This window comes from Anomaloglossus baeobatrachus, chromosome 1 (assembly GCF_048569485.1).
Source record: "Anomaloglossus baeobatrachus isolate aAnoBae1 chromosome 1, aAnoBae1.hap1, whole genome shotgun sequence".
Classification (NCBI taxonomy): domain Eukaryota; kingdom Metazoa; phylum Chordata; class Amphibia; order Anura; family Aromobatidae; genus Anomaloglossus; species Anomaloglossus baeobatrachus.
In genome coordinates this window covers 543,223,827-543,250,154 of record NC_134353.1, presented here as the reverse complement: position 1 = coordinate 543,250,154, position 26,328 = coordinate 543,223,827, and the positions used below count along the sequence as shown (strand labels likewise).

At 41.8% G+C, this 26,328-nt stretch overlaps 1 protein-coding gene across 3 annotated transcripts in view; it reads right to left on the bottom strand.

The window, feature by feature from the left end:
- Positions 1-964: 964 nt before the first annotated feature.
- The window catches only part of ZNF462 (zinc finger protein 462), a 137,953-nt gene continuing 112,589 nt past the window's right edge, over positions 965-26,328 (bottom strand). For 2 of the 3 annotated variants that reach the window (XM_075316664.1, XM_075316670.1), the window contains exons 13-14: positions 24,757-24,868; positions 965-5,047 (exon numbers count right to left, since the gene is read on the bottom strand). In XM_075316664.1, coding sequence (XP_075172779.1) covers positions 4,885-5,047; positions 24,757-24,868 — 275 coding nt within the window. In that variant the 3' untranslated portion in view covers positions 965-4,884. The remainder of the gene's footprint in view (positions 5,048-24,756; positions 24,869-26,328) is intronic. The other variant, XM_075316676.1, reaches the window with a different exon arrangement.

Below are 26,328 nucleotides of genomic sequence, written 5' to 3'. Positions count from 1 at the left end.
GAACCTCTCCCTGAAAAACCAATACACGGCAAGAGCGAAATGCATGTTGGAGTGGGGTATTGGTGGTGTTCATGTGGGATTACTGCTCACATGGGTAAGTTAGTGGTTGACAGCCTAACACTATTTTTAACTTTGTCTAGATTTTGTTAAATTATATATTGAACTGCCACTGTGATTTCAAATTCTCTTGTGAGACTCCTTAATATATTACCTGCACCACCAATGATCGGGTACACCATCTACCATCTGCACCTCAGTTTGATGCTTTTCGAAATTTAGTCTTTTGAATGGTTTATGTAATTGTTTTTATTATGATATGTATTTGATTATCACTTAATAAATATTTTTGTACCAATATGTCTTTAAGCCAAAACTTCGTTATTTTAGTTTTTTTCTTTTGGTAAAGGTTTTTTTCTCCAGGATTGCCCTGTATTTAGCTCCATCCATCTCCCATTCAACTTTGCCCAGCTTCCATGTGCCTGCTGAGGAAAAGCATCTCAACAGCATGATGCTCTCTACCACCATGTTTGATGTTGGGGATGGTGTATTCAGGGTGATGTTGTGTTAGTTTTCCGTCATACATACAGAGTTTAAAATTTAGCCCAAAAAGTGTTACCTTGGTCTCATCTGACCAATGTATCTTTTTCCATATGCTAGCTGTGTCCTCTACATGAATTTTTGCAAACTGCATGCAAGACTTCTTATGGCTTTACTTTCTTCTTGCCACTGATCCACAAGAGCCAGATTTGTGGAGTATACGACAAATAATTGTCCCATGCTCAGATTCTCCCACCTGAACTGTGAATGTCTGCAGCTCCTCCAGAGTTACCATTATCTCTGACTTTTTTGGTGTGTTCCTTGGTTTTCATGATGTTGTTTGATCCCTAATGTTCTTAAATATCTGAGGCCTTCACCGAACAGGTGTAGTTATATTAAAATTAATTTACACACAGGTGGACTCAATTTACTAATTAGGTGGCTCTTGGAGGCATTTGGTCACTGAGGATTTTATTTACGGGTATCAGACTACAAGAGGCTGAATACAAATGCACATCACAATTTCCAAATTTATATTTTTAAAATATTTTGAAAGCCATGTATCATTTCCTTAACACTTCACAAATACTTGCTTCTTTGTGTTGGTATATCATATAAAAACCCTATCAAATACATTTAATTGCATGGGGTATTAAAAATTTTTCAAAGCACAGTATACATGTCAAATGCAGCCTTTAAGCATTGTGTACATTATGAACTCTTCATGCATTATGCATATTATGCTAGTGTGCCATCGAACAATGGACATGGCAATGTTCAAAATTGGCATACAGTACGGTTTATGAGCCTCTATTCAAGCGATATGAAATATTTTGTATTTACATTTAAATATTTCACTTGAAATGACTAGAAAACAGCTTTATTAAGAAGACTATTAGAAAAATGGAAAACTAATGGACAATTTAGCATTTCTGAAAGAATAGGTCGTTCTGTAGAGCTTACTGAATTTCATAACAGTACTGTAATGGATGCTGCCATTCTATCAAGTCAGTTCACGAAACGTATTCCTTTATAAATTCTTTAATACTCAATTATGAACAGTTAGTTATATTATTGAAAACAGTTCCCTAGCTCAGTGGCTGTGTAGAGGTAGACTGCATAAGCCGCAGGGAGCAGTGATTAGTTACAGTGGTGATATATGCTGTCAATGTGACATCAGTGTTCCAGCCAAAATAACAAGATCTGAGCTGTGGCGAGAAACAAGCGTCGGACAAAGGGTTTGTAAGCACTTGCTTTGTTATTTTAGGTATTTTAGAGTTTGGGGGTCCACTTTCCTGAATGTGGAAAAGCCGTTTTATGTTTCTGCTGCTAATATCTTTGTTGTCAGGTAGGACATGTTCCATGGTTTTGAGGAATAATAGCTGTTTTGGTGGCACAAAGAAGACCTTTTCGATACTAGGCAGGTGGTGTTAATATTCAGGCTATTCTATGTATATATAATGCAGTACATTTTTTAAACAATAAAGAAAGACAATAAAGGAAATGACAAATTGTTGAAAAGGATAATGGTCCCATTGTTTAATTAAGAGGTTAGCAAAGCAAACTGCAATGGATTACAATATTTACAAGTTACTTAAAAAATAAAGTAGTGAATAACATACATCACAACTCATTTTTGGTAACTACTCCATTTGTACATCAGGTACAAGGAGCTTGAGAAAAGGCCAATTAGCATTTGCAAGTTTCAGTGTTGAAAAAGATTCCTCATACAATATCAAGTTGTTTGGAAATTGCTGCTTGTAATCAGAAACCCCTTGTGGCACAGTAACATTTCTGAACGTGCAGCCGGGAACTGGAGGAGACACAGGACATAAATGGTGAAACAGTTTTCCCATGAAACCAAGTAAACCTCAAATTACTTCACAAAATGTTTAGTTGCGAGATAACCTTTGTTGTCAGATACATACTGCTTAAATAAGGCCCTGATTACCTCGATACAAATATCATTCTGCCAGGGATCTGCCTTACAGAAGCACTCCCAAGAAATGTATTTAATAGCTAAACCTTTCTAAATACATGTGTTGTGTAGTGTAAGTGCAATAAAATACTCAGCGCTGCTCTGGTCCTCTTCTCACTAACGTGACTGAAATTCAAACTTGCCGGATCACAATGGAGTTTATGTATCAGCCAAAAGTTGCTTTTACAGTGTAAGTCAATTGAGAGTCAGAACAAGTAAAATACTTACGGCTCACAAATAAACCCCAGAGTGATCCAGAAAGACGAATATTCAGTGACAGGATGGAGAAGAGGACCTGAGTAGTGCTGGAACAAAGGTTTAGCCAATGAAAAATTCTTGTGAATGCTTCTGTATTGAGGTTGTCATTAGAGATTTATGAATACTAACTATTTGTGTTCGGATAATGGTTGCCGAATACCGAGTACTATTCCAGTATTCATCATGGCAAGGAAACTGCTCAGGTACCCCATTGACTTGCATTAGTTTTGTTAGTCGTGACGAATACCAGAATAGTACTTATGAATAATCCAAACACAAATAGTTACTATTCGCCCATCTATAGTTGTCACACATCAGAAAACATGGATGCTTTCTCCCAAACACAGCACACATCTGTCCACAGGTCATGATTGACATTGCAGCTATCCCACACATTTCATTGTAGCTGTGCTGCAATACCAGATGAGCAAATGTGAAACTGTTTTGGGAAAAAAAAAAGATATTCACTTCATGGTCAACCGCTTTAGATCACAGTTATATGAATAGTGTAGAAAGCAAGTGCAAAGAAAACTTTGTGGTCATTGACAATTTTCAAAACTGTGCTAGAAAAATTGTAGAATCGGACAGAATGATGTGAATAAAACCACTTTTTTTCACGTCTTCAGACATATCTACAAAGATTTTCATTTTCCTACTAAGTACAATGTTATTGTGGTTCTCAAGTATAAATTATTCATTTTGAAAGTCAGCCTAAAATGATGCATTATATATTCTATATATAATGATTTTATGCCAACTTTCCAAAACACTAAATTTATTTTACAAAGATCCAGTGGGGTAAACATGAAATGCTTACCGTTCACAGAGAAGGAATGAGGTAGGGGATTATATTACAGCAACTCAAGAATGAGTTCCATGCTAACAGTTGGATGAACATTACTTAAATTGGAAGTATAACAATAATAATAATATATATATAAAAAAAACCAAAACTTCAAAAATTTCTAAGAAAAAGTGCAACATACTGTATATTACAAGGGAAAGAAATCTACATTTTACATCAAATAGATCATAAAGGAATTGTATACGTATTGATGGGTCGTATCTGGTAACTTCGGAAATATCAATTAAGATGTATGTGCTGCATATATGTAGGGTTAGAAGACTTGTTGTGTATTAACAAATTATTTTTTGGTATTTGTTCTTCAATATTTCTGCCTTTATCTCTTGAGCATTAAGGGCCTGAAAACAAAGGCTTGAAATGTATTAGACCATTTCAAAGAAATGTGTAGTAGCTTAAATATCAGGTAAGCTTGTATAAATGGCTAAAAATTCATAAAAACACCATATTACAGCACCAATTTCCATTGGTCATCTCAGAATTGTGCTGTTTTTATTTATTAAAGTACTAAAAGGAAATGGCTTGGCGGATCTGCCAAACAGTCAGCAAGAAAACAGACTGGAATAACCTACCATTTCCTAAAAAAAATGATAATTCACAAACAGATTCCTAGCATTTCATGTTTTTTTTTTAACTTTTTTTAAATTTATAATTTACATATGTATATATCTATATATAAAAAAAAATAGTCACAGTATTTTAAGACAAAGCTCGTGAAAAGATTATCAAGAAAGACATCTTGACTATTTTGTTCTCTATTCCCATAAGCCTCCTCGACATTCATCCGCCTGGAAAAGCAGCCTGGGTAAATGCTGAGAATTCCCTTGAAACATTTTTTTTCTTGAGGTACTAGGAATTTTGGTGACCACTGCAGTAAACTAGGAAAACTGTAACTATCGTCTTTAGTACTGTTGCAACAGTATGGAAAGCTGGTATGAAAAAGATGTCCCGAAGCGGTAATATTTTCTTTGTCACATCGTATTAAGTTATTCCTACAGGAAATTCCTGCACCAGAGTTTAGCATCACGTAGTCCTGCATTACTAAAGTAAAAAAAAAAGTATGAACAAACAAAATACGTAGTGATATCTCCGAGCAACTCGGTTCCTTCTTTAAATAAAAGAATGCTAACTATATACATACACCTGCAAGAGTACCAGTGCTTGGAAAAAAGTCCTAAAAGCAGCTTTCTGTGCGTGGTAACGAGTTGTTCCTTTTTTGAGGAAATCCTAGTCACATCTCCAGAAGTAGTTATTCCTTTTTGGTCACCATAAAATTTTTAAAACATGAGGTTCTAGTTTGTTGGGAAGCATCTATTGTTCTTTCATCCACATGTTTCATGTTGTCAAAGGTGTCCTCTAAATTTTTTGGGGGTACTCTAATTTCCATGCTTTCTTGGTTTCCCCCAGCAGTCCTGAAACAAAATCAGAATGGCATAAAAAGGGCTGAAATATCAGGTAAAACACAAGATATGTAGCTTTATACAATCAGAGATTATTTGCTACCAGAAAATATAATATTCCTGTCAATTAGTTGTAAATGAGTGAGGCGACTAATGTTCCAAAAATAAAAAAAAATGGAAACATATGTTAGATTTTAAAAAAACAAACTAAAAAAATACTGAAAAGCGCTATCCTCATAGTGATGGTGATAGCATTCTCTGAAGCGCTACTACATTGCTCAACATCTGTCTTTAGCAATCTGTGTGTCTGATGAAGGTCTGGAGTTATTGTTACATTTCACTTTGGACTGATTAAATAAATAGACTACAAACATCACAATTTTGCATAAACTCGGAAGTGGCGGAAAAATATTGAGACTTTTTGGCATTTTCAGGTTAGTCCCGGATAGCTACACCAATATGAACTTAGCGCGTGGCTACCCCTAACCATCAGAGTCAACAAAAGTTACACCATTTTAGAGGCGTAACTTATTACAGAAATGTACTACTGTTCCAGACTGGAGTTCATTTCTGATGGCGGTACACACCAATTAACAGAGGTGCCTAATTCAGTCAGCATACCCCTTCATTCAGAAGAGTGTGTGCAACGCAACGATTAATGAATCCATCTCAAAGCACATTACAAAGCCATATAACTTTTCATTATGCAATAATTTATAAAATAAAAGAAATGGATTAAAATATTGTTTGAATTTCTATACATTTTAGAAACTTAGACAATAGAATATTAAAGTCGTTGTCTGGGACTTTTATTTTAATGACCTATTCTTAAGGTAGGTCATCAATATCTGATCGGTTTAGGGTGTAACACCCAACACCACCACCGATCAGCTGTTCCTAGTGCCAGTCGGATGCTCAGTTGCGTAGCTGCATACTGCAGCTTTCTATCAATTATATAGTGGCCAATGCTGTATACTACATGTCCTCCCTGGCTGTGGCCTCTATACAGTTAGGTCCAGAAATATTTGGACAGTGACACAAGTTTTGTTATTTTAGCTGTTTACAAAAACATGTTCAGAAATACAATTATATATGTAATATGGGCTGAAAGTGCACACTCCCAGCTGCAATATGAGAGTTTTCACATCCAAATCGGAGAAAGGGTTTAGGAATCATAGCTCTGTAATGCATAGCCTCCTCTTTTTCAAGGGACCAAAAGTAATTGGACAAGGGACTCAAAGGGCTGCAATTAACTCTGAAGGCGTCTCCCTTGTTAACCTGTAATCAATGAAGTAGTTAAAAGGTCTGGGGTTGATTACAGGTGTGTGGTTTTGCATTTGGAAGCTGTTGCTGTGACCAGACAGCATGCGGTCTAAGGAACTCTCAATTGAGGTGAAGCAGAACATCCTGAGGCTGAAAAAAAAGAAAAAATCCATCAGAGAGATAGCAGACATGCTTGGAGTAGCAAAATCAACAGTCGGGTACATTCTGAGAAAAAAGGAATTGACTGGTGAGCTTGGGAACTCAAAAAGGCCTGGGCGTCCACGGATGACAACAGTGGTGGATGATCGCCGCATACTTTCTTTGGTGAAGAAGAACCCGTTCACAACATCAACTGAAGTCCAGAACACTATCAGTGAAGTAGGTGTATCTGTCTCTAAGTCAACAGTAAAGAGAAGACTCCATGAAAGTAAATACAAAGGGTTCACATCTAGATGCAAACCATTCATCAATTCCAAAAATAGACAGGCCAGAGTTAAATTTGCTGAAAAACACCTCATGAAGCCAGCTCAGTTCTGGAAAAGTATTCTATGGACAGATGAGACAAAGATCAACCTGTACCAGAATTATGGGAAGAAAAAAGTTTGGAGAAGAAAGGGAACGGCACATGATCCAAGGCACACCACATCCTCTGTAAAACATGGTGGAGGCAACGTGATGGCATGGGCATGCATGGCTTTCAATGGCACTAGGTCACTTGTGTTTATTGATGACATAACAGCAGACAAGAGTAGCCGGATGAATTCTGAAGTGTACCGGGATATACTTTCAGCCCAGATTCAGCCAAATGCCGCAAAGTTGATCGGACGGCGCTTCATAGTACAGATGGACAATGACCCCAAGCATACAGCCAAAGCTACCCAGGAGTTCATGAGTGCAAAAAAGTGGAACATTCTGCAATGGCCAAGTCAATCACCAGATCTTAACCCAATTGAGCATGCATTTCACTTGCTCAAATCCAGACTTAAGACGGAAAGACCCACAAACAAGCAAGACCTGAAGGCTGCGGCTGTAAAGGCCTAGCAAAGCATTAAGAAGGAGGAAACCCAGCGTTTGGTGATGTCCATGGGTTCCAGACTTAAGGCAGTGCTTGCCTCCAAAGGATTCGCAACAAAATATTGAAAATAAAAATATTTTGTTTGGGTTTGGTTTATTTGTCCAATTACTTTTGACCTCCTAAAATGTGGAGTGTTTGTAAAGAAATGTGTACAATTCCTACAATTTCTATCAGATATTTTTGTTCAAACCTTCAAATTAAACGTTACAATCTGCACTTGAATTCTGTTGTAGAGGTTTCATTTCAAATCCAATGTGGTGGCATGCAGAGCCCAACTCGCGAAAATTGTGTCACTGTCCAAATATTTCTGGACCTAACTGTACACCTGTTGGAGCTGTGCTATGCAGCTCCATAAATAAGTCTGCTTTCACACTTGCGTTGTGAGGCATCCGTCACAGTGCGTTGTGTAACGCATGTGACGGATGCGTTGCAAATAGTGTGCTAATAAAGGTAACGGACTCCTGTGGAAGAACGTTTTTTTTTGTGTTTTTTTCTTTTAAGGTTTTGCCGAGAAAGGAGATTTGTGGTCAGGAGGAGAGAGAGAGAGAGATAGAGAGAGAGAGGTGACCGCAAATCCCCACGGCCACAGCTGAAGTCCTCCACCTGAGAGCGGTGGCTGCGGGTAACCTGAATGAGGGCACAGCTGATCGCGCAGCTCACTTCAGTTGCTGCGTGAAGCTGATAGAGAGCGGTCGTGTTCTATGGCCACTCCTGTCAGCTTCATGTAGCAGAGCTGGATGCGCCATGTGACATCGTGTGGATGATGCCGGACCTGGAGGGGTATTTGGGGATTAATAAAGTGGTGAAAGAGGGTGTTTTTTCATCTTTTATTCCAAATAAAGGATATTTTCTAGTGTTTGTGTTTATTTACTTTCACTTACAGGTTAATCATTGGAGGTGTCTCATAGACGCCTGCCATGATTAACCTAGGACTTAGTGGCAGCTATGGGCTGCTGCCATTAACTCCTTATTACCCCGATTGCCACCGCACCAGGGCAATTCGGGATGAGCCGGGTAGAGTCCCGGGACTGTTGCATCTAATGGATGCGGCAATTCCGGGCGGCTGCTGGCTGATATTTTTAGGCTGGGGGGCTCCTCATAACCTGGGGTTTCCCATCCTGAGAATGAAAAGCCTTCAGCCATGTGGCTTTATCTTGGCTGGTATCAAAATTGGGGGGGACCGCACGCTGTTTTTTTTTTAATTATTTATTTATTGTACTGCACTACATAGACCCGCCCACCAGTGGCTGTGATTGGTTGCAGTGAGACAGCTGTCACTCAGCGTGGGGGCGACTGCAACCAATCATAGGCGCCGGTGGGTGGGGGAAGGAGGGAATAGAAAATGGAATAATGAGCGGCCAGCATTTTCAGCATTTTCAAAAGCAGGAAAAGCCGCCATAGCAATGTGACAGCTGTGCAGCGCCGCGCCATTGATCGGTGAGTATGAGAAAGGGGGTGAGAGGGAGAGACCGACCGACAGTGAGAGATATAGAGACCAGGAGTGATTTTAAACGATTTAGATCGTTCTGCTGGACATGCTGAGCATGCTTAGTAGAACGTCACGAAATCCGCGCATTGCAGCGGAATCCGCCACCATAGACAATCATTAGACACCTTGGCGGATTCTAACGGAATCCGTCAAGGTGCGTTATTTTAACAACCCAAAAAATGCTACATGTAGCGTTCCCTCCTCCCGACGCTGCGTCAAAATAACGACTCAACATCGTCCAGTGGATGCAATGCAGACACTTGTGTTACAGTGCATCGTCAATACAAGTCTATGGAGAATAGCGCAGTGCGTTAACGGACTGCGCTATTCTCCATAGCGGCGGAGTGCACTGAACGCAAGTGTGAAAGCAGCCTAAGCATATGCGGCCATTGCCAGCATCGGGAACAACTGATTGATATGGGTGCTGGACGTCAAATCCAAATCCATCATTTATTGATGACCTATACTAAAGGGCCATTTACACGCTGCGACATCGCTAACGATATATCGTCGGGATCACGGTGTTTGTGACGCACATCCGGCGTCATTAACGACATCGCAGCGTATGACAGGCTGGAGCGACCTTAAACGATCGCAAAAGAGGCAAAAATCGTTTGTCTGAGAGAGGTCGTTTATTTATGAAAAATTGTTGTCTGGTCAGTAGCGATGTTGTTCCTCTTTCCTGCGGCATCACACATCGCTATGTGTGACACCGCAGGAGCGACGAACATCTCCTTACCTCCGTCCACTGGCAATAAGGAAGGAAGGAGGTGGGCGGCATGTTCCAGCCTCTCATCTCCGTCCCTCCTCTGCTATTGGACGGCTGCTGTGTGACGTCGCTGTGACGCCGCACGAACCGCCCCCCTAAGAAAGGAGGCGGTTCGCCGGCAACAGCAACGTCGCAGAGAAGGTAAGTCCATGTGACGGGTGTTAGCGATGTTGTGCGCCACGGGCAGCGATTTGCCCGTGATGCACAACCGACAGGGGCGGAGTATGCTCGCTAGCGATATCGGTACCGATATCGCAGCGTGTAAAGTACCCTTAAGAATAGGACATTAATATAAAATTTTCGAACAACAAATGTAAATCAGTAGTTTTGAAGGGTTATTTAAATGTCAATAGGAAAGTTACATCTCATAGCCACATTGTATGAACTTATTAATATTTTAATGCTAACGTGAAGATTAAACTTTTTATTAAATTCAATACTATTGTAATTGAATTATTGTATTATTTGCCATGATTTCCAATGACTGTACTGACTAGGTGCAGAAGGCTATGACAATTACAGAATATGAGAACATGATTCACTATCTGCTCCAAGACATACTGACAGAGAATTTAGACTGAGCCCCATTGGAAACAGAGATGATGTCTGTAGAGCACTGCGGAATTGGATGGCACTATATAAGTGATCACAGACTCAGACTTTGCTCCTTTGTAGGGCGCCTGAGCCTGAAGAAGGCTGCAGCCTCACAAGGGCAGCACATGACACAGTGCAATGGCTGTACTATATATGAGGTTGCTCATAAATTTCTGTGAGTGCCAATAGCTCTATAAGAGGTTAGGAGGTGCCACCCATCAGCTCCAATCCTGTGCAGAGCATGCTGCCAGTTTTTTATTACATCCAAAGCCTCTCAGCTTACTCTTCTCTAGGCAGTATTCAAGGGCTATAACCTACTCCCCCTTTGCAGTTACAATAGAGCTATGAGACTGTTGTAGCTCCATATAGAAGCTTAAAAGTCAGGCTGCAGATGTAGGAGGCTGTACTACATAGAAAACAGAGAAAAATCTGTTAGTTATTGCTCCACTACTATGTTCGGCACCTTACATCTATGTACACTGACAAGCTTCAGGGTAACAATGTTTTGAACTTTTGTCTTTCAGTCTCCATATGTTGCCATCCACTACAGCTTTGAGAGTGAGACTACCTTCATTTTATAGACAACCATCTTGGCTATCTCATACATAAATTTGACTTGCAACTATTTAGGGTAGGATTAAGGCTGCTTTACACGCTGCGATTGCACCCGCCCCCGTTGTGCGTGTGTCACGAGCAAATCTTTGCCTGTGGCAAACAAAATCGCTAGTACGCGCCACACGCACATACCTTCCGAACGACGTCGCTGTGGCCGGCGAACAAATTTAAGGGGGCGGTTCGTGTGGCGTAACAGCGACGTTACACAGCGGGCCACCAATAGAAGTGGAGGGGTGGAGAGCAGCCGAATTAACGTCACTCCGACCTCGTTGCCGAAGGACGCAGGAACACTGCTGTTCGTTGTTCCCAGCGATGTGTGCTGCCTTAGGAACGACGAACAACCTGCGTCCCAAATGAGCAACGATATTTGGGAAAGGAACGACGTGTCAACAATCAACGATCTTTGCCGCTTTTTGGATCATTAGTGGTCGCTCATAGGTGTCACACGCAACAACGTCGCTAACGACGCCGGATGTGCGTCACAAATTCCGTGACCCCAGCAATATCTCGTTAGCGATGTTTTGCGTGTAACGGGGCCTTTAGATATGCAGATTTTTGTCATGTCACTCCATTGTTAATGTTTTTCTCCTAAAAATCAAACTTTTTATTATTTTGTTATATTTTGTAAATCCACCTTTGGCTTTCAACACTGCTTGAATTCTTATGGCATGCGTTTGATCAGACTTAAGCATGTCTTGACCAAAATCTGACCCTGGATCTCTTCTATCCGTCTGTAATACTATTGTATGAACTGAGGATTTCGATTGCGTTAGGGCAATGACAACCAGAGACGGGTTCTTGGTGCAAAGACGTTTATAATATGCAACCAACAATATCTACACAGAACAGAACATAAACACAGTAGAACATAAACACAGTAAATACCTGCCAGGTTCAGAGCAAAGGGGAATTCCCGGGGCCGCGCACCGGACTCCCCCAGGGAAACCACCAGGAGCGAACCCCTATACAGGGACTGTCTGGCGATCACCCCAGAAGGCCTAAATGCGCAGCAGCCGGGACATGAAAGGGCAACAGGTATAGTCCAAAAATGTCCGTACGTGATGTGAGTCCTAGAGTGGCTATGAAACGGAAGGAACCGGGCAGAAGTGCCGACCAGAGACGGCAGACGGAGTCCGGGCACAGCTTGATGAGACCAGGTGAAGTCAAGAGCCGGTGTCGGGTGTTTCAACAGGATCCAAATAGCAAACAGGAACCAAGAGCAGCAGGGCAGGAGTAGACAGGAAGCAGTATACTCAGGCAACTAGACTAAGCTTAGGGGCGGGCTTTTAAACAGATGAACAGGAAGAAGGGCAACAGAACAGAAAACTCCATGTTAACAAAGGGCAAGATCCTTCAGAAGAAAACTGGAAATCCCGGAACTCTGACACTGTCCCAATGTTGGAGCATACTGGTTGTCTCACTTGGGTATGTATACAGCTTTTCCTTCACCTCTACTCACAAGTGATCGATTGGGTTGAGGTCTGGGGACTGTGGGGGCCAATTCAGTACCTCTAATTCACTGTCATTGAACCATTTCTTCATCAATCTCGATGAATGCTTTGGGTCGTTGTCCTGCTGGAAAACTGTCGTCCTTTTCATACCCATGGTACTCGAGTGTACAAAATAACTTATCTAATTACTTTTGTAAATAGGATATACTAATATGCACTGCATTATTTGATCTGGGAAAAGTTCTGTGTTCCAGTACGCTGCTCCAAAATTCTATTTCAATTCATTGTTTGTGTGTTGTTACTCACCACCGTCCTTGATTTATGCTAAATAAATATATTAGATCTGAACATAACTCCTGTTCCTCCTTTGCTTAAAGTAACTTGTCTTGTAGGATACACACATATAACTCAGCATTAAGACCACTATCGATCTTGGTCAAGTACCGTATCTTACGCATTTGGCTATGAAACAATCCCATATCATCAGGCTTCCTCTACCGAACTTACAGTTCCTTCTATTTCTTGATCCGTTAGCCCCTTTTTCCCTCGTTTCTTCCAGACCCATTTGCACCCATCAGAGTCTGTAGTCCCGGATAGCTACACCAATATGAACTTAGCGCGTGGCTACCCCTAACCATCAGAGTCAACAAAAGTTACACCATTTTAGAGGCGTAACTTATTACAGAAATGTACTACTGTTCCAGACTGGAGTTCATTTCTGATGGCGGTACACACCAATTAACAGAGGTGCCTAATTCAGTCAGCATACCCCTTCATTCAGAAGAGTGTGTGCAACGCAACGATTAATGAATCCATCTCAAAGCACATTACAAAGCCATATAACTTTTCATTATGCAATAATTTATAAAATTAAAGAAATGGATTAAAATATTGTTTGAATTTCTATACATTTTAGAAACTTAGACAATAGAATATTAAAGTCGTTGTCTGGGACTTTTATTTTAATGACCTATTCTTAAGGTAGGTCATCAATATCTGATCGGTTTAGGGTGTAACACCCAACACCACCACCGATCAGCTGTTCCTAGTGCCAGTCGGATGCTCAGTTGCGTAGCTGCATACTGCAGCTTTCTATCAATTATATAGTGGCCAATGCTGTATACTACATGTCCTCCCTGGCTGTGGCCTCTATACAGTTAGGTCCAGAAATATTTGGACAGTGACACAAGTTTTGTTATTTTAGCTGTTTACAAAAACATGTTCAGAAATACAATTATATATGTAATATGGGCTGAAAGTGCACACTCCCAGCTGCAATATGAGAGTTTTCACATCCAAATCGGAGAAAGGGTTTAGGAATCATAGCTCTGTAATGCATAGCCTCCTCTTTTTCAAGGGACCAAAAGTAATTGGACAAGGGACTCAAAGGGCTGCAATTAACTCTGAAGGCGTCTCCCTTGTTAACCTGTAATCAATGAAGTGGTTAAAAGGTCTGGGGTTGATTACAGGTGTGTGGTTTTGCATTTGGAAGCTGTTGCTGTGACCAGACAGCATGCGGTCTAAGGAACTCTCAATTGAGGTGAAGCAGAACATCCTGAGGCTGAAAAAAAAGAAAAAATCCATCAGAGAGATAGCAGACATGCTTGGAGTAGCAAAATCAACAGTCGGGTACATTCTGAGAAAAAAGGAATTGACTGGTGAGCTTGGGAACTCAAAAAGGCCTGGGCGTCCACGGATGACAACAGTGGTGGATGATCGCCGCATACTTTCTTTGGTGAAGAAGAACCCGTTCACAACATCAACTGAAGTCCAGAACACTATCAGTGAAGTAGGTGTATCTGTCTCTAAGTCAACAGTAAAGAGAAGACTCCATGAAAGTAAATACAAAGGGTTCACATCTAGATGCAAACCATTCATCAATTCCAAAAATAGACAGGCCAGAGTTAAATTTGCTGAAAAACACCTCATGAAGCCAGCTCAGTTCTGGAAAAGTATTCTATGGACAGATGAGACAAAGATCAACCTGTACCAGAATTATGGGAAGAAAAAAGTTTGGAGAAGAAAGGGAACGGCACATGATCCAAGGCACACCACATCCTCTGTAAAACATGGTGGAGGCAACGTGATGGCATGGGCATGCATGGCTTTCAATGGCACTGGGTCACTTGTGTTTATTGATGACATAACAGCAGACAAGAGTAGCCGGATGAATTCTGAAGTGTACCGGGATATACTTTCAGCCCAGATTCAGCCAAATGCCGCAAAGTTGATCGGACGGCGCTTCATAGTACAGATGGACAATGACCCCAAGCATACAGCCAAAGCTACCCAGGAGTTCATGAGTGCAAAAAAGTGGAACATTCTGCAATGGCCAAGTCAATCACCAGATCTTAACCCAATTGAGCATGCATTTCACTTGCTCAAATCCAGACTTAAGACGGAAAGACCCACAAACAAGCAAGACCTGAAGGCTGCGGCTGTAAAGGCCTGGCAAAGCATTAAGAAGGAGGAAACCCAGCGTTTGGTGATGTCCATGGGTTCCAGACTTAAGGCAGTGCTTGCCTCCAAAGGATTCGCAACAAAATATTGAAAATAAAAATATTTTGTTTGGGTTTGGTTTATTTGTCCAATTACTTTTGACCTCCTAAAATGTGGAGTGTTTGTAGAGAAATGTGTACAATTCCTACAATTTCTATCAGATATTTTTGTTCAAACCTTCAAATTAAACGTTACAATCTGCACTTGAATTCTGTTGTAGAGGTTTCATTTCAAATCCAATGTGGTGGCATGCAGAGCCCAACTCGCGAAAATTGTGTCACTGTCCAAATATTTCTGGACCTAACTGTACACCTGTTGGAGCTGTGCTATGCAGCTCCATAAATAAGTCTGCTTTCACACTTGCGTTGTGAGGCATCCGTTACAGTGCGTTGTGTAACGCATGTGACGGATGCGTTGCAAATAGTGTGCTAATAAAGGTAACGGACTCCTGTGGAAGAACGTTTTTTTTTGTGTTTTTTTTTTTTAAGGTTTTGCCGAGAAAGGAGATTTGTGGTCAGGAGGAGAGAGAGAGAGAGAGATAGAGAGAGAGAGAGGTGACCGCAAATCCCCACGGCCACAGCTGAAGTCCTCCACCTGAGAGCGGTGGCTGCGGGTAACCTGAATGAGGGCACAGCTGATCGCGCAGCTCACTTCAGTTGCTGCGTGAAGCTGATAGAGAGCGGTCGTGTTCTATGGCCACTCCTGTCAGCTTCATGTAGCAGAGCTGGATGCGCCATGTGACATCGTGTGGATGATGCCGGACCTGGAGGGGTATTTGGGGATTAATAAAGTGGTGAAAGAGGGTGTTTTTTCATCTTTTATTCCAAATAAAGGATATTTTCTAGTGTTTGTGTTTATTTACTTTCACTTACAGGTTAATCATTGGAGGTGTCTCATAGACGCCTGCCATGATTAACCTAGGACTTAGTGGCAGCTATGGGCTGCTGCCATTAACTCCTTATTACCCCGATTGCCACCGCACCAGGGCAATTCGGGATGAGCCGGGTAGAGTCCCGGGACTGTTGCATCTAATGGATGCGGCAATTCCGGGCGGCTGCTGGCTGATATTTTTAGGCTGGGGGGCTCCTCATAACCTGGGGTTTCCCATCCTGAGAATGAAAAGCCTTCAGCCATGTGGCTTTATCTTGGCTGGTATCAAAATTGGGGGGGACCGCACGCTGTTTTTTTTTTAATTATTTATTTATTGTACTGCACTACATAGACCCGCCCACCAGTGGCTGTGATTGGTTGCAGTGAGACAGCTGTCACTCAGCGTGGGGGCGACTGCAACCAATCATAGGCGCCGGTGGGTGGGGGAAGGAGGGAATAGAAAATGGAATAATGAGCGGCCAGCATTTTCAGCATTTTCAAAAGCAGGAAAAGCCGCCATAGCAATGTGACAGCTGTGCAGCGCCGCGCCATTGATCGGTGAGTATGAGAAAGGGGGTGAGAGGGAGAGACCGACCGACAGTGAGAGATATAGAGACCAGGAGTGATTTTAAACGATTTAGATCGTTCTGCTGGACATGCTGAGCATGCTTAGTAGAACGTCACGAAATCCGCGCATTGCAGCGGAATCCGCCACCATAGACAATCATTAGACACCTTGGCGGATTCTAACGGAATCCGTCAAGGTGCGTTATTTTAACGACCCAAAAAATGCTACATGTAGCGTTCCCTCCTCCCGACGCTGCGTCAAAATAACGACTCAACGTCGTCCAGTGGATGCAATGCAGACACTTGTGTTACAGTGCATCGTCAATACAAGTCTATGGAGAATAGCGCAGTGCGTTAACGGACTGCGCTATTCTCCATAGCGGCGGAGTGCACTGAACGCAAGTGTGAAAGCAGCCTAAGCATATGCGGCCATTGCCAGCATCGGGAACAACTGATTGATATGGGTGCTGGACGTCAAATCCAAATCCATCATTTATTGATGACCTATACTAAAGGGCCATTTACACGCTGCAACATCCTAACGATATATCGTCGGGATCACGGTGTTTGTGACGCACATCCGGCGTCATTAACGACATCGCAGCGTATGACAGGCTGGAGCGACCTTAAACGATCGCAAAAGAGGCAAAAATCGTTTGTCTGAGAGAGGTCGTTTATTTATGAAAAATTGTTGTCTGGTCAGTAGCGATGTTGTTCCTCTTTCCTGCGGCATCACACATCGCTATGTGTGACACCGCAGGAGCGACGAACATCTCCTTACCTCCGTCCACTGGCAATAAGGAAGGAAGGAGGTGGGCGGCATGTTCCAGCCTCTCATCTCCGTCCCTCCTCTGCTATTGGACGGCTGCTGTGTGACGTCGCTGTGACGCCGCACGAACCGCCCCCCTAAGAAAGGAGGCGGTTCGCCGGCAACAGCAACGTCGCAGAGAAGGTAAGTCCATGTGACGGGTGTTTGCGATGTTGTGCGCCACGGGCAGCGATTTGCCCGTGATGCACAACCGACAGGGGCGGAGTATGCTCGCTAGCGATATCGGTACCGATATCGCAGCGTGTAAAGTACCCTTAAGAATAGGACATTAATATAAAATTTTCGAACAACAAATGTAAATCAGTAGTTTTGAAGGGTTATTTAAATGTCAATAGGAAAGTTACATCTCATAGCCACATTGTATGAACTTATTAATATTTTAATGCTAACGTGAAGATTAAACTTTTTATTAAATTCAATACTATTGTAATTGAATTATTGTATTATTTGCCATGATTTCCAATGACTGTACTGACTAGGTGCAGAAGGCTATGACAATTACAGAATATGAGAACATGATTCACTATCTGCTCCAAGACATACTGACAGAGAATTTAGACTGAGCCCCATTGGAAACAGAGATGATGTCTGTAGAGCACTGCGGAATTGGATGGCACTATATAAGTGATCACAGACTCAGACTGTGCTCCTTTGTAGGGCGCCTGAGCCTGGAGAAGGCTGCACCCTCACAAGGGCAGCACATGACACAGTGCAATGGCTGTACTATATATGAGGTTGCTCATAAATTTCTGTGAGTGCCAATAGCTCTATAAGAGGTTAGGAGGTGCCACCCATCAGCTCCAATCCTGTGCAGAGCATGCTGCCAGTTTTTTATTACATCCAAAGCCTCTCAGCTTACTCTTCTCTAGGCAGTATTCAAGGGCTATAACCTACTCCCCCTTTGCAGTTACAATAGAGCTATGAGACTGTTGTAGCTCCATATAGAAGCTTAAAAGTCAGGCTGCAGATGTAGGAGGCTGTACTACATAGAAAACAGAGAAAAATCTGTTAGTTATTGCTCCACTACTATGTTCGGCACCTTACATCTATGTACACTGACAAGCTTCAGGGTAACAATGTTTTGAACTTTTGTCTTTCAGTCTCCATATGTTGCCATCCACTACAGCTTTGAGAGTGAGACTACCTTCATTTTATAGACAACCATCTTGGCTATCTCATACATAAATTTGACTTGCAACTATTTAGGGTAGGATTAAGGCTGCTTTACACCCTGCGATTGCACCCGCCCCCGTTGTGCGTGTGTCATGAGCAAATCTTTGCCTGTGGCAAACAAAATCACTAGTACGCGCCACACGCACATACCTTCCGAACGACGTCGCTGTGGCCGGCGAACAAATTTAAGGGGGCGGTTCGTGTGGCGTAACAGCGACGTTACACAGCGGGCCACCAATAGAAGTGGAGGGGTGGAGAGCAGCCGAATTAACGTCACTCCGACCTCGTTGCCGAAGGACGCAGGAACACTGCTGTTCGTTGTTCCCAGCGATGTGTGCTGCCTTAGGAACGACGAACAACCTGCGTCCCAAATGAGCAACGATATTTGGGAAAGGAACGACGTGTCAACAATCAACGATCTTTGCCGCTTTTTGGATCATTAGTGGTCGCTCATAGGTGTCACACGCAACAACGTCGCTAACGACGCCGGATGTGCGTCACAAATTCCGTGACCCCAGCAATATCTCGTTAGCGATGTTTTGCGTGTAACGGGGCCTTTAGATATGCAGATTTTTGTCATGTCACTCCATTGTTAATGTTTTTCTCCTAAAAATCAAACTTTTTATTATTTTGTTATATTTTGTAAATCCACCTTTGGCTTTCAACACTGCTTGAATTCTTATGGCATGCGTTTGATCAGACTTAAGCATGTCTTGACCAAAATCTGACCCTGGATCTCTTCTATCCGTCTGTAATACTATTGTATGAACTGAGGATTTCGATTGCGTTAGGGCAATGACAACCAGAGACGGGTTCTTGGTGCAAAGACGTTTATAATATGCAACCAACAATATCTACACAGAACAGAACATAAACACAGTAGAACATAAACACAGTAAATACCTGCCAGGTTCAGAGCAAAGGGGAATTCCCGGGGCCGCGCACCGGACTCCCCCAGGGAAACCACCAGGAGCGAACCCCTATACAGGGACTGTCTGGCGATCACCCCAGAAGGCCTAAATGCGCAGCAGCCGGGACACGAAAGGGCAACAGGTATAGTCCAAAAATGTCCGTACGTGATGTGAGTCCTAGAGTGGATATGAAACGGAAGGAACCGGGCAGAAGTGCCGACCAGAGACGGCAGACGGAGTCCGGGCACAGCTTGATGAGACCAGGTGAAGTCAAGAGCCGGTGTCGGGTGTTTCAACAGGATCCAAATAGCAAACAGGAACCAAGAGCAGCAGGGCAGGAGTAGACAGGAAGCAGTATACTCAGGCAACTAGACTAAGCTTAGGGGCGGGCTTTTAAACAGATGAACAGGAAGAAGGGCAACAGAACAGAAAACTCCATGTTAACAAAGGGCAAGATCCTTCAGAAGAAAACTGGAAATCCCGGAACTCTGACACTGTCCCAATGTTGGAGCATACTGGTTGTCTCACTTGGGTATGTATACAGCTTTTCCTTCACCTCTACTCACAAGTGATCGATTGGGTTGAGGTCTGGGGACTGTGGGGGCCAATTCAGTACCTCTAATTCACTGTCATTGAACCATTTCTTCATCAATCTCGATGAATGCTTTGGGTCGTTGTCCTGCTGGAAAACTGTCGTCCTTTTCATACCCATGGTACTCGAGTGTACAAAATAACTTATCTAATTACTTTTGTAAATAGGATATACTAATATGCACTGCATTATTTGATCTGGGAAAAGTTCTGTGTTCCAGTACGCTGCTCCAAAATTCTATTTCAATTCATTGTTTGTGTGTTGTTACTCACCACCGTCCTTGATTTATGCTAAATAAATATATTAGATCTGAACATAACTCCTGTTCCTCCTTTGCTTAAAGTAACTTGTCTTGTAGGATACACACATATAACTCAGCATTAAGACCACTATCGATCTTGGTCAAGTACCGTATCTTACGCATTTGGCTATGAAACAATCCCATATCATCAGGCTTCCTCTACCGAACTTACAGTTCCTTCTATTTCTTGATCCGTTAGCCCCTTTTTCCCTCGTTTCTTCCAGACCCATTTGCACCCATCAGAGTCTAGTCTATTGACTTTCGACTCATTGCTCCAAGTCACCTCTTTCCAATCTTTTACTGGCCACTTTTCGTCCTTTTTTGCAAACTCGAGCCGATGCTTCTTATGATGATATTGGAGTGAAGGCTTCTTCACCTTTTTTCAGGCCACCATTCTAGACTTGTGTAAGTCGTTGCTTGCATGAACGTCTGTGATCTCATTATTACAAAGCATACAAGCCACCTACACTGCCATGTTTGTCTCACCAGAACTGATAGACCTTTTGATGAACCGACTTGTTGATTACGATATTTTGCCTGAACGTCCACCTCTTGGCTTTTGAATGGATGGATGGACTTCATTTCATATTCTTCCAACTGTCATGGAACTCACATAATGCAGTTTGCAATTTTCTTGGCTCAGAGACCGCTATTGATGAGCTGGAAGATGCTGTTCTCTTTTCTTGGGAAATCTTCATGGCTGCTCCTTGATTCGAACCAGTGAGCATTTGCATGGGAATCAACCTAATAAAACACTGAGCTATTAGGGAATGTGAAAACAGGTTGTAATTTGTTGTATTTAGAAATAATTTTTGTTCAAACATCATAAACAAAACAGTAATAATGCAGTAACATGACAAGAATCTGCATAATTAATCATATGCTAAATAGTTGCAAGTCAAATTTATGTATGAGACAGCCAAGATGATTGTCTATAAAATGATGGTAGTCTCACTTTCAAAGTTGTAATGGATATTGAGATATGGAGCCTGAAAGTCAAAAGTTAAGAACATTGTTACCCTTTTGATTGTCACTGTACAATCATATATACTTATGTACAGTATGTGTACATATGTCAATGTGCTGCACATGTATTTATCTGTTTGTATAACCATTTATTCAACTTCATGTTTGCATATGACATTTCAGTCCCATTAAACTGTTGTACATTTGAGAAAGGCCCATTAAGATGAGGTTGAGTTGTCACATGTGAACATAAAGAGCAATAGATGTTCGTAGTTTGTATTCAGGGGATGACTTTGTCAGACCCCTTGAACATTTTCTTTAATGATCAAGCAGAAGCGGTCATGAATCGCTGTCCCTTATCATTGAGAGTTCTTTGCGGACATGCCTAGCCATAAAGTTCTCACTCTCCCTGGCACTAATCTGCATGATCACTACAGGGTACAAGGAGAAGCTGAATGCTATGTGAAGATTGATTTCAGCTTCCTATCACAGTGAGAACTAATGGCCGCAGATTTCTCTCCTAATTTCTACCTGGCACTGATCTGTATGATTAGTGTAGGGCAGGAATAGAAGCTAATAGTAAGTGCACTTTGAATCGTTTTTCATGTCAGGATACATGGCTGGAGCATGGGGAGGTGCGATAAATGACCAAATGATATTACAAATAAAAAATCATTCACTGATGCAACATAGTCAGCAATTATTATTTTTTGTTTTGCTAAGTTGATACAGCTCTGGCAAAAATTAAGAGATTACTGCAAAATTTTCAGTTTTTCTGATTTTTCTCTTTATAGGTATATTTTTGAGTAAAATATAAATTGTTCTTTTATTTTGTAGTTTATTATAAACTACTGATAACATGTCTCAGAATTTCCAAGGAATACATTTTGTATTTATTTTCTGAAAATGAGAAATGGTCAAAATAATAATAATACAAAGAAAACAAGTTCATAATCATTTAGAAACAACAATACTTATGTCTTAACTCAGGAAAAGTTCAGAAATCAATATTTTGTGGAATAACCATGATTTTTAATCACAGCTTTCTTGCCTCTTGGCATGCTTTCCACCAGTCTTTCACACTGTTTTGGGTGACCTTATGCCACTCATGGTGCAAAAATATAATCAGTTCTTTGTTTGATGGCTTGTGACTATCCATCTTCCTCTTGATTACATTCCAGAGGTTTTCAATGGGGTTCAGGTCTGGAGATTGGGCTGGCCATGACAGGGTTTTGATGTGGTGGTCCTTCATCCACACATTTATTGACCTAGCTGTGTGGCATGGCACATTGTCCTGCTGGAAAAAACAGTCCTCAGAGTTGGGGAACATTGCCTGAGCAGAAGGAAGCAACTGTTTTTCCAGGATAACCTTGTATGTGGCTTGAGTCATACGTCCTTCGCAAAGATTAATCTGCCCAATTCCAGCCTTGCTGAAGCATCCCCAGATCATCACCGATCCTCCACCAAATTTCACTGTGAGCGCAAGATACTGTGGCTTCTATGCCTCTCCAGGTCTCCGTCAAACCATTAGACGGTGTTGGACAAAGCTGAAAATAAGACTCATCAGAGAAGATTACGTTACTCCAGTCCTCTATGGTCTAATCCTTATGGTCTTTGGCAAACTTCAGCCTGGCTCTCCTGTGCTTCTCATTGATGAAAGGCTTTTTTTCTAGCTTTACATGACTTGATCCCTGCCTCTAGGAGCCTGTTACAAACTGTTCTTGCCGTGCACTTCACCCCAGTTGCCATTTGCCATTCCTTTTGTAGGTCACTGTCATGGCAATCCCAATCTCCAGACCTGAACCCCATTGAAAACCTCTGGAATGTAATCAAGAGGAAGATGGATAGTCACAAGTCATCAAACAAAGAAGAACTGCTTACATTTTTGTACCAGGAGTGGCATAAGGTCACCCAAAAGCAGTATGAAATACTGGTGGAAAGCATGCCAAGACGCATGAAAGTTGTGATTAAAAATCATGGTTATTCCAGAAAATATTGATTTCTGAACTCTTCCTGAGTTAAAACATTAGTATTGTTGTTTCTAAATGATTATGAACTTGTTTTCTTTGCATTATTTGAGGTCTGAAAGCAAAACTTTTTTTGTTACTTTGCCCATTTCTTATTTTCAAAAAATAAATACAAAATTTATTCCTTGGAAATTCAGAGACATGTTGTCAGTAGTTTATAGAATAAAATAACAATTATATTTTACTCAAAAATATATCTATAAAGAGAAAAATCAGAGAAACTGAAAATTTTGCAGTGGTCTCTTAATTTTTGCCAGAGCTGTATAATTATTTTTGTTTTCTGATCTGTTAAAGGAAGAGAAAAAAGGAAATTTATGGCAGGGCCTCATCCAACAATGCCCTTTTTTCTGAATGCAGCAACCTTTGTGGACACTGATACATTGCAGTCTAAAAACCAACCTAAGGCCCTGTGCAGTTTTTGATGCATTTTTGGGTGCAGTTTGTTGCCCTAAACTGCATGCATTTCCTTCCCCAGCAAAGTCTATGAGAATTCGGAAAGGTTGTTCACGTTGCTTCTTTTTTCCCTGCAGTTTTGGATGCAGAAAAAAAAGCAGCATGTCACATCTTTTTGCGTATTTCCCTGTGTTTTTCCATTAAATATAGTGAAAAAAATGTACCAAAGGTGGCAAAAACGTACCGAAAACGCATGAAAAACACATGCGATTTTGATGCGTTTTTTTCTGCCAGAGGTGAGTTTTTCTGCCAGAGGATGCGTTTTTTTTGCTGAAAAAACAAAACTGCAGTGCGCGCACATAGCCTAAAAGTTGTAACCATTGCATCCATTCTGCCAGCCACATTCTGCTCCCATTTAGCAGAAGATTTATTAAATATCTGAATAACGTAGAAAACAGGCTTAGTTTAAAGATATCGGGATCTGGTCATTGTTGGTCAGTGATAAATCAAAGCTAAAGCCCGCTTTACACACTACAATATATCTTACGATGTGACGGCGAGGTCACGTCGTAAGTGACGCACATCCGGCATCGTAAGGTACATTGTAGTGTGTGACAAGTACGTGCGATTGCGATTGAACGTTAAAACATTCATCGCATACACGTCCTTGAATCCTGACGAATTGCATGTCAGGTTGTTCAATGTTCCCGAGGGAGCACACATCGCAGTGTGTGACAACCCGGGGAACATTGAACAGATCTTACCTGCGTCCCGCGGCACCAGCCGGCAATGCGGAAGGAAGGAGGTGGGCGGGATGTTTACGTCCCGCTCATCTCCGCCCCTCCGCTTCTATTGGCCGGCTGCCGCGTGATGTCGATGTGACGCCGAACGTCCCTCCCACTCCAAGAAGTGGAAGTTCGACGCCCACATCGAGGTCATATGGACAGGTAAGTACGTGTGACGGGGGTTAATCATTTGTGCGGCATGTTAAAAAAATTGAACATGACGCACATACGATGGGGGTGTTGCAAATCGGATACGATATCATATGCGAAATTGCAACGTATAAAGCAGGCTTTAATCTGAATGGGCATTGATTGTAAAGATAAGAATCAATGTCATAGGTTGGCCCTATGTACCTCAGTCCGACAGTGAGCGACTATAATAAATAAGGAGCTTGCGCAAAAGCCTAAATTCATGTTGACATTCATAAATAAAATTCAGCGTGATCAGACAATGAAAGCTATAACACTTCACAAATGTGACCTGCAGTAATAGTCCATCATGTGCATGTGTTTATTGTGTAGATGTGTGACAAGTCCTAATATCTGACTTACATGCCATGTCTTAAAACATGCCGTTCCCATTCAGTGTTAAGCGTAAATGTCCTCCCACAGAATTCACATGGAAAACGCTTTTCCTGAACAGTAGTCTTGATGTCACACAATTCTGCAGGAGTGACAGAATAAAAAACATTCATCATATTGTTCAGCGGGTATTTTTTGCGCTATAGCCCCAAGCATTATATTACTATTATTTATTGATATTGTTATGACAGCTAAGTGTCATCTGATGCTGCCCTCCTGGCCTCTAATTAGTTGATCTGTCACATGGGACTCATAGTGATAGACAAAGGGGGTCTTTCGCTTTTAAACATGGTGGATTGGGACAATATTCTGCCACTATACATATTGTTACATCATATAACGGACCTGTCTAATGTAGTAACCATTCTGCTTGTATGTTTGAGAATGCCATGTTTTTTTTCCCACAGTTGATGCCAATGAGTCAGAAACATGTCTAAAATACAGTTTGAGGGTTAAAGGGAATCTGTCAGCAGGTTTTTGCTGTGTATTCTGAAAGTACTATAATGTAGGAGCAGAGATCTTGATTCCAGCAACGTGTCACTTAAAGCAGGACTTTTTTTTTCACTGCTGGAGTGGTGCTTTCAGTCTAAGGTTCCAACCTAATGTCTTATACTCACCCTTTGGTGTTTTAACCTTTTAGCGGCGCTGATGCCATCAGTCTCGGGCAATTTGTAACCTGACGGCAGCTCCAGTGTTTCATGGAGCAAACTGGAAGTCACTCTCTCCAATACAAGTCTATGAGAGCCTCATTCTTGCTCTCATAGATTTGTTAGAAGTTGTGGTCAGAAGATGGTGCTGTTGGACTCGAGCGGCACTGATGAAAGGTGAATATACAGGAGAGTGAGTATAAGACCTTGGGCAGGGACCTTAAATGAAAATCTCTACTCCAGTGGTGAAAAAAAATATGTGCTGGAGTGGTGCTTAGGCCTGTTTCACACATCCGGCATTTCGCCGGATCCAGCACGCATGCAGTACAGTACATTAATTTACAGTGGAAGCACGACACCATGCGGACAAATGCGGTTGTACATAAAGCACACAACCGCATGGTGTCACACTTCCACTGTAAATGAATGTACTGTACTGCATGCGTGCCGCATCTGGCGAAATGCCGGATGTGTGAAACGGGCCTTAAGAGGCTGTATTTGTTTTTTTCAATACAATCAGTGTTTTCTTAGTCTCACCCCACCCTCTGCAAAGTTTAGCAGCTCTCTGTCACTATATCTTATGCACAGAAAGCTGTATTGTGGATGGGGTTATACATAGGTCAACCACTAAACTATATCTGGAACAGAGAAAACTGTGATTCTATCATAACTGCTGTACCCAGTAAACTGACACATCGCTAGAATCAGGGTCTCTGTCCCTACCTCATGCTGAGATCAAATTACATAGCAAAATCCTGCTGACGATTCTTTTTAAAATGGATTCTCTAGCACAGTTACATAGCATAGGCCTTGTCGGAGTGTCCACACTAAAAGCAGGCATATCTCATAGGTATGCTAACAGTATCACAGCACAAACTAACTTTCTTGTATAAAT